The sequence below is a fragment of the Panthera leo genome, chromosome B1, assembly GCF_018350215.1.
Source record: "Panthera leo isolate Ple1 chromosome B1, P.leo_Ple1_pat1.1, whole genome shotgun sequence".
In the NCBI taxonomy this organism is placed as follows: Eukaryota; Metazoa; Chordata; class Mammalia; order Carnivora; family Felidae; genus Panthera; species Panthera leo.
Window position 1 is genome coordinate 14,297,493 of NC_056682.1, and position 14,235 is coordinate 14,311,727.

At 42.2% G+C, this 14,235-nt stretch overlaps 1 protein-coding gene and 1 pseudogene across 7 annotated transcripts in view; both read left to right on the plus strand.

Moving 5' to 3' along the window:
* Positions 1-14,235, plus strand: part of WWC2 (WW and C2 domain containing 2) — a 208,875-nt gene that overhangs the window by 106,549 nt on the left and 88,091 nt on the right. For 6 of the 7 annotated variants that reach the window (XM_042934236.1, XM_042934235.1, XM_042934230.1 and 3 more), the window contains 2 exons: positions 5,429-5,632; positions 6,442-6,518. In XM_042934236.1, the coding sequence (XP_042790170.1) occupies positions 5,429-5,632; positions 6,442-6,518 (281 nt within the window). Of the gene's footprint in view, positions 1-5,314; positions 5,337-5,428; positions 5,633-6,441; positions 6,519-14,235 lie in introns of those variants that run through there. The other variant, XM_042934237.1, reaches the window with a different exon arrangement.
* LOC122217359 lies at positions 12,070-13,141 on the plus strand (annotated as a pseudogene).

Genomic DNA, 14,235 nt, shown 5'->3' on the forward strand with positions numbered 1-14,235 from the left:
GGTCCTAATATTTTGTCAGACATTTCATTTATAGGACACTGCTGCATCTGTTGTCATCAAAACTTGCAAACAAACAAGTACAAAATGGGATTCTTCTGTTTTCCCTTTGACATTATTATTTTTTGATACATTACAGTCTTCATGATTATTAACTTGAAAAATGTAGAATCGTTTTGTCAGTTCTTATAGAACTTTTATCTGTAATGTAATATCACATTTGCTCCTCTAACCTCTTTTCCACTGTCATTTTCCTAATTCAGACCCTCGTTGCCTTTGCCTTTGCTTTCTGTCTCTTTTTTTAAAAAAAACAAATTGCGTGAAAGTAATGCACGTGCATAGGAGAAAAATAGAAAATACAGGTAAATCAAAGGAAGAAAAGTATTGTCCGTATTCACACCACCCAAAGAGAACTAAGTATTCTAAGTCTCTTCGTGTGTATCCTTCCAGACTTCATATTACTACAAACAGACACACAGAATTTTAAATATAATTTTATATCACAAGTGGGAGTAGTATGCATACGGTTTTATAAGCTCTTTTCACTTACCATATAATCTTTTATCAAAAAAACTTGCTGCACAATTATACAGACTCTTCTGTAGAGTTAGTGCTGAGTTGCGCAGAGATGATAGGACCTCACATTTCTGTCAGACGTTCTTCCTCAAATGCAGCCGAGATCCTTTCCTGGCCTTGCCTAGAACCTTTGTGGTACGCCATCGCTTACAGATGGAGTTTCATGTTTATTACCCTGGTATTCAAGAAACCACAGGCTCTTGGAGTATGGGGGAAGAAATGAGAAAATACACTAGCATGTGGAAAGAACCACCCATCGGGCCAGCAGAACAAAGGAGAACACGTAAAAATGCCCTGTTTCGGATGTCCTGAAGGGTGTCGCTGTGGCTGCTAGAGACAGTGCTTTGAGCTGATACCCAAAGAATGACTGAGTTAACCGGGCCTGGGGGAAGAGGGGCTGGGGAAGGGTTTGGGGGTTGGGAGAAGGATACCTTCCCGGAAGAAGAGAGACCACAAGTTAAAGCCGAAGTCTAGAGAGGCCACAGAAAGCAGGGCTTGATGAAAGAAAGAAATTCAGAGCAGCTGAAGGCTGGTGTGTGTCTTTGTGGGGGTCTAGGGAGGTGACTGGAAAAGTCAACAGGGGCCAAGTCCTGAGGGGCCATTGTCTGGAACCTTCCAAAACCCGGTTCCGTCACTGCCTGTTGCATGGAACGTTCCTTTTCAACCAGAGAAAACCCTGTGTCTCTAAACGGCCGTGGCACCGCATTCACCTCTCAAGGCTTTTATCACTTTTTACTGCACAGACTAGTTGTGTGTGTGTGTGTGTGTGTGTGTGTGTGTGTGTGTGTGTTTAATTCATGTGTCAGAAGTTTTTCTGTATTTTGTAAGTTCTTGGAAGGAGGGACTCATGCCTGAGCATCTTGTTTCCCTGTTGTGTGTAGCAGATGGTCGGCACTTGTCTGCAGAAGTAACAACAGATAATAAGCATAGCGGATATTTTCTAGAAAGGAAGACAAGGAAAGCTACTCATGTTTGTTTCATCCATTCTTCCCGAGCACGACAGAAAGGACAGAAATAGGCGTGATAGACAGAAATCACGTTCCTTTCAAGAATCTGATGTGATCTTCCATGGTAAAGCTCTTAGAACTCACAACCGTGTTCTCTGTCTGTAAAGTCCCACATCTAAAACTGACGCCATGTCCGTTCCCTCGAGGTACGTGACGTTTTCGCAGACATCATGCAAATTATACAGCATTCTGACACAGTGACTTCCCAGGGTCACCAGGTCTTAACGCTAACATACCACATTTTTATAATGCACTTTTTTAGTATTTACATTTAATAAAAATTCTTCACAGTCCGTTCAGCAAATACAGCCAATGGAGATGAAGCACGATCCTGCTTTATGAAGCCTTCGGAGGTGCCTTCGGGAACCCTCTTTGTAGCTCATATTTGATTTGGATGGCATTTCAGAAATGTAAATGTTCCCGCTGCAGCCCTTGTAGCATATAGTATTTAAACCAGCCTACTGGAGTGTTTCTGCTGATCTATCCAAATAAATGCTCATCGTTTATTATTACTGTTATTATTATTATTATTGTTATTGTTATTATTGCACTTTATTCATTTAAATGTCAACGTTACTTTCAGTGTTTTGTGGCAATTTAGCCATTGACAGGTATTTTATTGAAACTACACCAGTTCCCCAATATGTAGAGAAAATACGAGTAGACGAAACCTCTGAAGATACTGAGGGAGAACTCGGGGTACATACCTTCCTGTAACTATTGCAACTTACGAATATCTCAAGTTGTTCACCTGCACTTTGTTTTTGTATCAGCCCTTTAGTTGTGTAGTTTATTAGTTATATATCTCACCGGGACACATCACCCCCAAACCCAGTGGCTCACAATACATTTATTACCTCATGGTTCCTGTGGGTGATGAGTCCAGGCAAGGCTTCGCGGGATCCTCTGGCTCGCCGCGTCACAGGCTGTCTGTCCTCAGGGTGTCAGCCAGGTTTGCTGGGGGAGGATCCGCCTCCACGCTCACTCACGTGGTGGTTGTCGGGATTCAGGTCCTTGATGGCTGTGGGCCAGCGGCCCCCCTCATTTCTTGTCACGTGGGTCTCTCCATAGCACAGCTTACAACATGGCGGTTTGCTTCAGCACGGAAGGAAAGCCAAGAGCCAGGGAGGGAGGGCATGCACAAGGTGGCCCGCACGGCCTTTTGTAATCTAGTCCCAAGTGACATCCCTGTCGTACTCATTAGAAGCAGATTACTAGGTCTAGCCCATATTCAAGGGGCAGGAGGTGAGGATTATTACAGGTCATCCACAAAGGGGAAAACTTTTCTAAGACCATAAATTCCCATTCGTTAGAGGATGAGTTCTGGACTTTGAGTCAGATGGCATTTACATGTTGGAAATGCTTGGATAGCCGGAGACCTGAGTTGTAATGAATATCGTCAATTGAGAAGTTTAGGCTCTTGGGGCGCCTGGGTGGCTCAGTCAGTTAAGCCTCTGACTTCAGCTCAGGTCATGATCTCACGGTTTGTGAGTTCGAGCCTCGCGTCGGGCTCTGTGCTGACAGCTCAGAGCCTGGAGCTTGCTTCGGATTCTGTACCTCCTTCTGTCTCTGCCCTTCCCCCACTTGGGCTCTGTCTCTCTCTGTCCCTCAAAAATAAATAAATGTAAAAAAAAAAGAAAGAAAAAAGAAAAAAGAGAAGTTTAGGCTCTTAATTAGCTGACAGCTGCCCGTTCTCCTTATTCTCCAAGGTGGCTGGGCTGCCCCACCGTGATGATGTCCTTGAGGATTCTGGGCTGGAGGGGCTGTCCAACCGGGACTGTCCCCTCCTACATCTCTTTAGACATTGACTCCAGCATGGTTTTTTTCTCATAATTACATGAAATATGCCTCTTTTGCATGTTGGGATATTTACGTCTTTAAAAATTAGAGCTCAGGGGACACCTGGGTGGCTCAATCAGTTAAGCATCCAACTCTCGGATTCGGCTCAGGTCACGATCTCGCGGTCCGCAAGTTCGAGCCCCGAGCCGGGCTCTGGGCTGATGGCTCGGAGCCTGGAGCCTGCTTCCGATTCTGTGTCTCCCTCTCTCTCTGCCCCTCCCCCGTTCATGCTGTGTCTCTCTCTGTCTCAAAAATAAATTAAGAAAATGTTAAAAAATAAATAAATAAACCAAACAAAACTTTAAAGCAAAATGAGCGTTCAAAATACTACTTTAGAGGACGCTCAACTTTTTGTACCAGTGATTGTGAAGCAAAGATTCTAGGCCCGAGTCAGTGGCTGCAATGTGTCTGGCTAACTCAGGCCATTTTGTAAATCATCCAAAGCCTCTCTAAGCCCTAGGGGACCCAGGGGTCATAGCTGAACCACTCCAGTTTAGTGCTATCCCTTATCCCTTATCCCCAGACACCACATTAGTTAGACGTTTCCAGAACCAGCCTGGCCCCTAGAGGTTCTCGTGGTCCACGTCAGATCCCCTCATATCACCATCTGGGTTTTGACTTACTGCAGCCTCCGGGGCCAACCGGTAATACTGAGTTGGGGTACCGGAAGATTGGGCTTCACACGCAAAACATCTTAAACAGCACGTGCCATGGAACATTCCAGCAAATTAACAAATTAAATTTTCCCATCCTAGTTGGTCAGGAACAGGTTCTCGTATTCATACAGCGGCAGACCCGTCTTGACACACCTGTTCTGGCGGTAACTGATTTAATTCATAGAGGTGACTGCCTGTCAGCCCAGGGAGGTCGGTGCCATGGAAGGAAGTTGTACCACAGTCCCCCTGTCCATGCTTGCAGGGCCACAGGGGGAAGCCCCTGGTTCGGTCAGGAGGCAGGAGGAGCGAGCGCTGGCCAGAGCCTTCTTGGCAGTTTCCGTGGGGAGGAATGGGCGAGGCAGGGCGGGCAAGTTTGGGCAAGCTCGAGATTGGATCGTTTGGATAATTTCATGGAGAAGGCAGTGTGTGGGCCATTGCAGAGGGGTTCGTTGGAATCTCTTGTGGAACTTTGAAACCCGCCATTGCTTGGGTTCTACCCACAGAAACTCTAATGGGCTGAGATTTTCTTTTTGTAAGAGCTCTCTGGGCGATTCTAGTATCCAAAACTGCAGAACCAAGAACCGGGCCGTAGAGTGTTCTTCAACCAGGACCAGGCTTTGGTTTGGCTTTTTGGCTTCTGCGTTGGGCTTGTTTTTAAATGTCACACCCACTGTGGAATGACAGATATTTCTGTAAAGTACAGTAAAAATGAATTCCTTGAAAAAGGGAAAAAAAAGTAGAAAATGCAAGCCCCAATATTATTAGAGTCATCACTATACAATAACTGTATAAAATTGCTATGAAGATTTCAAAATGTTTCCTCGTGACCTCTCCACTTTTTGCAGTGGACGCGTAAGAGAGTTCGTGGACCCGCGTAGTCTGCCCGCAGAGACTCTGAGTAGCGCTGAGGTAGGGGGCAACATGGCGTCCCGGATTAAGTAAATGGAAACATGCACCGTGGGAAGCAGATTGGGTTCAGATCACACAGGGCCTTGAATGCTGGCATAAATAGCTTGGCTTTTATTCTGTAGGTGTTGGGGAGCCAGAGAATTCTTGAGAGGAATGGCGGGACCCCAGCTAAGGAAGCCGACTTGGGCAACTTGGTGTAGGATGGCTTCCCAGTGAGGATAAACTGTTAACGATCTGAAAGGGAGTGGACAGTGGGGAGCCCTGGGGATAAATAAAACTTGTATCAGATTTCTGGAGAAGTCACTTCACAAATAACCAACAAACTGCCTAGAGTATATAAGACTTAAAGCTGGTAAGTTTTTTTTTTTTTTTTTAAAGCTTAAATAATCCAAAAAAAAAAAAATCATTAAATTCTAAATAATAACCCACCTGGTGTATTTTCAGAAACCACACAGATTGAAGATCCACGGAAACAGTGGAGGGGGGAACAGGAGAAGATGCTCAAGGACTATCTCTCGGTGGCCCAGGATGCTCTCAGGACACAGAAGGAGCTGTACCACGTGAAGGAGCAAAGACTGGCCCTGGCCCTCGATGAATATGTACGATTGAACGACGCCTATAAGGAGAAGTCAAGTTCTCACACAAGCTGTAAGTGCAGTGTGGCTGTTCAGACTGTGAGAATGGGGACCAAAGTGTAGCTAAGAGAAGGCCACCTGCGTTTTGCTGGAGTTGCCTGTTGAGGCCTGTCCCTTCCTAGGCAGAAAAAGTCCCCGGAAGCCAGGAGAGAGGGCGAGGGTACCCCGCAGACTTCCCAGCAAGGCGCCTCCCCTCCGTCCAGGCAGCAGTCCCTCCCTCATTTGTGGATCATCAATCCCTGGTGGTTTTCACTCCTCTGCCTGATTGCCTTTTATTTATTTACGAGTTAATGTTTACCTCTGCGGGTCAAGGCAAATCATTCGGCCCCCTTTGCTGCTCTTGTACAATATTTTAGCGGGAGGAGCTAGAACTGTTGGCTGGAATGAAGTTTTCTGTCGATCACCCGCTTACATCTCAGAAATGGATCGCCTGGAGCTGGTTTGTTTAAAGAAGCGGTTTTGATGTGAGCGGCTCAGAAGTTCTGCTTAAATTACCGGTTTCTGGGTAACGCACAGCTCTGACAAATCGTGTGCACAGGAAGGTCCTCTGAGAGTTCGCACATAGGTGTGAAATCCAGAAACCAGTAGGCTCCATGGTCTTTAAGGCATTCCTCTTTCTTGAGTTTTTTTTAAAAAAAAAGTATAAAGGTTTGAAGACTACTTTTTATATTTAGGTGTCTGATGAATGACAATAAAGGAGTTATAAAGTAAGTATCCACAAAAGCATGTAAATCTTGTTTTTAGAGTTTGTAAATTCCCAGCTGAGGACTAGTTCTACAACTGGTAAAAGTTCTTTTTTTTTTCTTTTTTCTCTTTGAAAAGTATTCTCAGGATCTTCATCCAGCACTAAGTACGATCCCGATATTTTAAAAGCGGAGATCTCCACTACGCGATTAAGGGTAAGGTTTTTCTTCATCATGGTTCTATGTTTAACATAGGCATCGAATCTGAGGGTGACGGAGAGGGCTTTAGGGATCTGGCAGGAACGTCCTCCACTTTTTCCTGGAAGCCAGCCATTCCGCCTTTGTTACCACGTTCAGTGCCCGAGACCGTCCTTGTTGGAGAGACCGGGTGTTCCGTTACTCGGCGATTGTTATTACCTACATCGTGTTACGTGTATTATGCGCACCCAGTATGTTAAATGTACTTATTTAATGTACACTAATGTGACATTACAATAGACTTAGAATATTTAGTGTATTAAATCAAGATTTGAGTCTCTGTAACCTTCCCTGACCATGCTGGAAAGCGTCTTCCAGAGCTGAGGGTAACTGCCCTCCCGTTGGACGAGCTGGTACTTACAGGTGCCCACAAATCGTGTTCCCACATCATCCCTTCTCTCGGTCACACTTCACTCGTTCCTCACACTGCCTCATGCTTTGTTTCCTGATCTTTTACCTTAAATCTTTTTGACCAAACTGCTGCTAAGGCCAGACCTTGTGTATCCTTGATGTTTGGAGTCTAAAAGACCGTTCGTCGAGTAACTGCATTCATGCAACCAGGACGTAGGTCACGAAGTAGATTATTATCATGACTCCAGAAGCCCCCACTGCGTCCCTGCATCGACGCTGTCCTTCTCCCGAAAGGTCACACTGGCCGCCTCAGCATGGTAGGGGAATTTTTTGCTCGCTCGCTTTGGATTTTGTAAAACGGGAATGTTACCGTACGTATCATGAATGGCTTCCCTTGAAGGAACATTTCGAGATTCATCCACGTTAGCCTTCACTGCGTTAAAGCATCCCCTTTTGTCTGCAAACCCTGATTTCTGTATCTCTTCTGACTACCGGTATATGTTAGCGTTTATTCCAATTTCCGGTAATTAAAAAAATACCTTTCTGTGATGCATATCTTTTGGTGCACGTAAGTACACGTTTTCATTTGTTGTGAAACTCGGAGAGGACTTGCCATGTCGGAAAACACACATGCTTCAACGTTAGCGCTTGCTGACGAAGGGCTTCGGGCCTTCTAATTTCCTGATATCTGCCCTTAAGGTTTAAACTACTTTTTACACATAGCTTTTGCATTCATCCCCCAGGTTTTGAACTTTGTATTTTTATTATCAGTTCAAAATATTTTCTAACTCTTTATGATTTCTCATGTAAGGGTATTAATTTTTAAACAGTTGAGGATTTTCTTACCTTTTTTTTTTTTTTTTTTTTTACTGATTTCAGCTTAATTCTCCACTGTGTCTTTTTCAGTTCTAAAATTTCCATTGGAGTATTTTTTATTTCTAGTTACTTGCCCACATTCTGCACACTGATATGTAGGTTTTTGAACAAAATAATCCGTTGCTTTTAAGCTCCACATCTTTATTAATACAATGTCTAGATTTCCTATATGTTGGATTCTTCAATGTGGTCTGTTTTTCATGACTTTTGGTCACTATTTGGGCAAGCTTCGTATCTCTGCTTACTTTTTATTAAGAGCCATATATTATGAATGAAGAAGTATAAGGATAATTTGAACTTTGGGATGATCTTGTCATCCTGCAATGACGATTCAGTTTTGCTTCTCATGGGCAGTTAGGCCAGGGGCCAATAATTATAAATCGTCTCGGGTCAAGCTATCTGAAATCTGGGCTTCATTCTTCTTCTAAGAGCGGGTCTATTTCCCGTCTACCCTTTCTCTTAGGGCAGAGCTCTTCAAAATCCCAACTGAAATTTGAGAACGTTTATGAGGGCCCCTTCTGCTCGACTGAGGTCAAACTCCAAATCTCTCCCCTGAACCTCTCACCTCTATGGGACCAATAATAGCTCTGTACTTGTGGCTTCAGTCACTGTCTTCTCCCACCTTTTCAGCCTCTCTGCTGTACACACAAATGCTTCAAAAGGAAAAACATCGCCTAGTCTGGATCCTGCCTATGAGCTTTCCCTACCTTTTGAGTCTTTAGCACAAATTCCTGCTGCCTTGGTAGTTCTCCAATGTCTTCATGTAGATGTTTTGTTTTGTTTTGTTTTTTCTCACAACTTTTCTATTTGTTCTCAGAGGAAGAGTGTGAAAACACTTTGTATTCTTAGAAGCTGTATCTCCCTTCAGTTTGGATTTCTTGGTTTAATTTATGAAATCATTAATAGAAGTGTTCTGTGTCGTTCTGCCATAAACATCCGTCCAGCGTATCACTGACCCTTTACTCCGTCAGCCCGCCATATTCCTCTGTACGTTTCTTGAGAATATCATGCGATGGCTGGTCAGATGCCTTGTTGTTGTACCTCAGTCCTGTGTCTACACATTTCTGTGATCCGCTTTGCTAGATACCTTACCTAAAAAATGGAAATGGGGATATTTTGTCCAATTTACTCTTCGTAAACCTCAGCACTCACTTGAGCTATGCACTTCTCAGGAAATTACCACTTATGATTGCCCTTTGAAATTTTAACAGTTTTTCACAGTTCTTATCTTTGTAAAACACGTTGTAAATGGAATATTACGCAAGAGGAATAGTGTTCCATTTTTTCCTTTTAGGAAAGATGTAAACCAAAGAAAAGATTTAAAAGCAAAAGCATGTAGGATATCTCATCCACATAAGCATTTAGAAGGAAATGAAGTCCCATTGGAATTGGGGGAGACCCCAAGTGGTCACATTCCCCAGACCTGTCTTCTAACGCAGCTGGCCCTCTTAGATAAAGCTTATCTTGGGGGATGGGAGGGAGGGGAGGGTGGGTGATGGGTATCGAGGAGGGCACCTTTTGGGATGAGCACTGGGTGTTGTATGGAAACCAATTTGACAATAAATTTCATATATTAAAAAAAAAAAAAAAAGCTTATCTTGCCCCAGGTTTGATATACTCTTACTATCAACAGTCTGTATTTCATATATACGTTTCATCTCTGTGAGGCCACAAAAATGAGCTCTAAGGGAGTGCCCGCCTCAAGAAAGCGCTTCCCTCCAGAAGAGGGTGTAAGACATTAATAACCAGCTGGAATGTGGGAGATCAGAAATGACTGTCTTCGTCTTTGTCGTTGGTGAATAGTTTAACACTTCCTGTCAGTGTAAATGCCTTTTTATAAGCACTCCCACAGAAATTGGCCCTTGTGGTCTATGCTGCTACTGTCGTGGTCAGAACACTGTGAAACAGATGGTGCCCTCGCTCTGCTGTTTGTGCGCATTTTGGCCAGGTAGCCCTTTTGGAATGCCCCCGCCATCCGGAAGTGGATGGGTGACTTGGCAGAGTCTCCTAGATTTTGGTGACTTGGCCCTTCTTGGCTTGCCTCCCCTTTAGAAATCCCTGTGTCTGTTAGTCCCTGTCACAAGCTGATGCCACAGAAATAATAACTCATGAATGAACTAACTCGTCCTTGCTTTGGGGTCTCAAGTACCTGCCTGCATTTTTGGTCACCAGCAGGTGTTCAGGCATAGCCAAACACTGGCTTCATGCTTCATTATCTTGATGTAATGGTGTAAGTAGATGTCGTGCACTTGTTTTACTGAATTAGAGCTAGTTGGTCAAGTATTGGGGAGCTAGGTGCTTAGGAACATCTATCTAAAACATCTGTTTTAGGTCATAGGTATTGGTGATGATTGGGCTTTCTTTTCCCCCTTGGTCAAGGGATAATAGTACTTCTTGACATCTTATTCCTCATTATTGAAATGGTGAAATAAGTAAGTTCATGCTTTTTATTAATATACTCATGAGTTTTAGACGTGTCACTTAATCGTATGAGAAAATCTTTCTTGGGAAGAGGAACGTAAAAACTTTTTACTGCAAAATTTATTATTTCTACAGGGAAGTCAGCTATTTCTCAGGAAACTGGGAAAAAATACTATTTAATTTATTCATAATAAATACCTAGACCATAGCCTTCTTGGGATAGAGAATGGAATATCTCGTACAAACTAAAACTTTAAATTCAGCTGATATTTTAAAAAACTTATACACCATAACATACATTCATGGTAAAAACTCTCAACGAAGTAAGTTAGAGGAAACATACCTCAACACAATAAAGGCCAGATAGGAAAAACCCACAGCTAACATTGGACTCAGTGGTGAAAAACTGAGAGCTTTCCCCCTAAGGTCAGGAACAAAACAAGGATGTCCTTTGTTAAACACACTTTTATTCAACATAGTACTGGAAGTCCTAGCCACAGCAATCAGACCACAAAGAGAAATAGAAGCCATCCAAACTGGTAAGGAAGAAGTAAAACCTTCACCATTTGCAGATGACATAATACTACGTATAGGAAATGCCAAAGAGTCCACCAAGAAACTACCAGAACTGATAAATGAATTCAGTAAGGTTGCAGGATACGAAATCAGTATACAGAAACCTGTTGCATTTCTGTACACTCATAATGAAGCAGCAAAAAGAGAAATTGAGGAATCAATCCCATGTACCATTGTACCGAAAAAAACAAAATACCTAGGACTGAACGTCATGGATGAAGTAAAAGATCTGTGCGCTGAAAACTATAAAACATTAATCAAAGAAATTGAAGACAACAAAAAGAAATGGAAAGACATTCCACGCTCATGGATTAGAGGAACAATATGGTTAAGATGTCTAAACTACCCCAGCAATTTACACATTTAATGCAGTCTCTATGAAAATGCCAACATTTTTCAGAGAGCTAGAGCAAACAGTCCTAAAATTTGTATGGAGCCACAAAAGACCCTGAACAGCCAAAGCAATCATGACACAAGAAAAAAACAAAAACAAAGCTGGAAGTGTCATAATTCCAAACTTCAAGTTATATTACAAAGCTGTAGTGATCAAAACAGTATGGTGCTGACACAAAAATAGCCACATAGATCAATGGAACAGAATAGAAAGCCCAGAAATAAACCCACAATTATATGATCAATTAATTTTCAACAGAGGAGGCAAGAATATGCAATGGGGAAAAGATAGTCTCTTCAACAAATCGTGCTGGGAAAACTGGTCAGCTCTATGCAAAAGAGCGAAACTGGACATTTTCTTACACCATACACAAAGAATAAACTCAAAATGAATTCAAGACCTAAATAGGAGAACTGAAACCATAAAAATCCTAGAAAAATCATAGCAGCATCTTTTCAGATATGTCTCCTGAGGCAAGGGAAACATAAGCAAAAATAAACTATCAGACTACATCAAGATAAAAAGCTTCTGCACAGCAAAGGAAACAACAAAACTAAAGGACAACCTAGTGAATGAGAGAAGACATTTGCAAATGACATATCCAATAAAGGGTTCGTGTCCAAAATATATAAAGAAGTTGTACAACTCAAAAAAGCAAACAATCCAATTCAAAAATGGGCAGAAGACATGAACAGACATTTCTCCAAACAAGACATCCAGATGGCCAACAGACACTTGAAAAGACGCTTAACATCACTATCATCAGGGAAATCAAATGAGAACCACAGGGATATGTCAACGCATACCTGTCAGAGCGGCTAAAATCAAAAACACAAGAAACAGGTGTTGGCGAGAATATGGAAAGGAAGGAACCCTCATGCAGTGTTGGTGGGAATGCAAACTGGTGCAGCCACTGTGGAAGACAGTAATGGAGGTTCTAAAAAAATTAAAAATAGGTTCTGTGCCTACTGGTGGTGGCCACCTCACTGTCTGGTAGAGGCGTGGAATTGGTGGCTGTGGCTTTGGACCGGGATGAACTGCACTCCGCGTGGAGCCCGGGGCGCCGAGCCACAGCCATTGCCAGTACGGCGGTCGCAGTTGGACTGACCGTTGCCGCAGCAGGATTCACAGGCCATTATGTTGTGCAAGCCATGAAACGTGTGGAGCCTCGAGTAAGACCAGCTTTCCGAAGTCTACCAAAATCTGCGTCAATGGAGAATATTAGAGAGGTGGGTTTGAAGTGACAAAACGAGAAGCAGCGTTCATAGTAGATGTAAGCCCTGCTGTTAATAAAGGAAAAATAAGAGCTGCTTATTGACAAATTATGCTTTTAAACCATCCAGACAAGGGAGGATCTCCTTATATAGCAGCCAAAGTCAATGAAGCTAAAGATTGACTAGAAAGTCAAGCTAGTAAATGAAGTCAATGTGTGATGAATTTTAAGTTCTCGTTAGTTTATGTATATGAGTGCCAGCTCTTTATAAGATGCCTCAAAGTTAAAAAAAAAAAAAAAGAAAAATAGAGAAAGAAATCCAGGAATTGCACCACTGGGTGTTTACCCAAAGAATACAAAACATTAACTTGGAGAGATATATGCATCCCCATATTTATTGCGACATTATTTATAATAGCAAATATATGGATGCAGCCCAAGTGGCCATCGATAGATGAATGAATAAAGAAGATATGGTGCATGTGGAATATTTTTTCATCCATAAAAAATGAATGAAATCTTGCCATTTGAAGCAACATGGATGCATCTGGAGAGAATAATGCTAAGCAAAGTCAGACAAAGACAAATACCATAGTATTTCACTCATATGTGGAATTTAAGAAACAACTGATCAAAGAAGAAAAAGAGACCAAAAAACCCCAGACTTTTAACTACAGAGGACAAATAGATGGTTACCAGAGGGGAGGGGTGAAATAGGTGATGGGGATTAAGAGTCCACTTGTCTTGATGAGCACTGAGTAATGCATGCAACTGTTGAATTACTATATTTTACACCTGAAACTAACATAACACTGTATATTAACTGCACTGGAATTAATAATAACATATAAACACACACACAAAAAACTTATATTCCCAGTTACCTATAGGTGAGAGTTGATGAAAATTTGTTGGAGAAAATAGGTGGTGAATTTTAAATTATGACTGTTGTTTATTAAAGTGAAATAAAATGTTAGAAGTGTAAAAGAAAATCCCTAGAAATACAAATGCATTTGAGAAATTATTCAGCACTATAACATATTATGTGATCCAACTTTTACTTTTGCAAAAATAAATAAATAAATAAATAAATAAATAAATAAATAAGGCCCCTTTAGTTAAATTATATACACTCCACTCCAAACACATGGCTGGTTAGTGAGCCACTTCTGTTAAAAACTGTGTATTATATTTTGTTCTCAAATATATTTACTCCCACATTGTTAACGTGAATTCACTTTGAATTATTTTTAGCAGCGGTGATGGACTCGGAAAAGTCGTCTCTCATCTTACCTGTTTGTAATCTTGTGCATAGATTTATAAGAATGGCAGTTAAAGTTCAATTTGTCCCTTCCTGTGGATAGAGTTAACTCATGTGAACATCGAATTATTACACTTTAACTAACGACGTAACTAACACCAAAATCCTAGCGGTGTGCTTCAGATGAAGAAAAAAACATGCCTTCTGCGAATGTACATTGCTGCCGATAAGGCTTGTCTTTCGACCCGACACAGGAGGTGTCTTTATACTCACGCTACATTTAGGACTTAGCGTACGTCCCAAGTTCTTCCAGCTGTGATTTACCGGATATTGAAGGAGCTGGAGCAGTACTGAAGCCTCTGGCACCAGCCCGTACGTTAGGCAAGGCTCTCGTTCCTTCAGGACGTTCAGAAATGAATTTGCATTGCAGTCGGTGCTGGGCTAGAAAATAGTACACCGGTCTCAATCGTGAGCGAAAGGAATGATGTGACTTGACTCACATTCCTTCAGAAAGAGAGAGAGCAGACTGAAAGAGAAAAGGAGGCAGGAGGACTCTACTGAATGCAAGAACCGCGTTATAGTT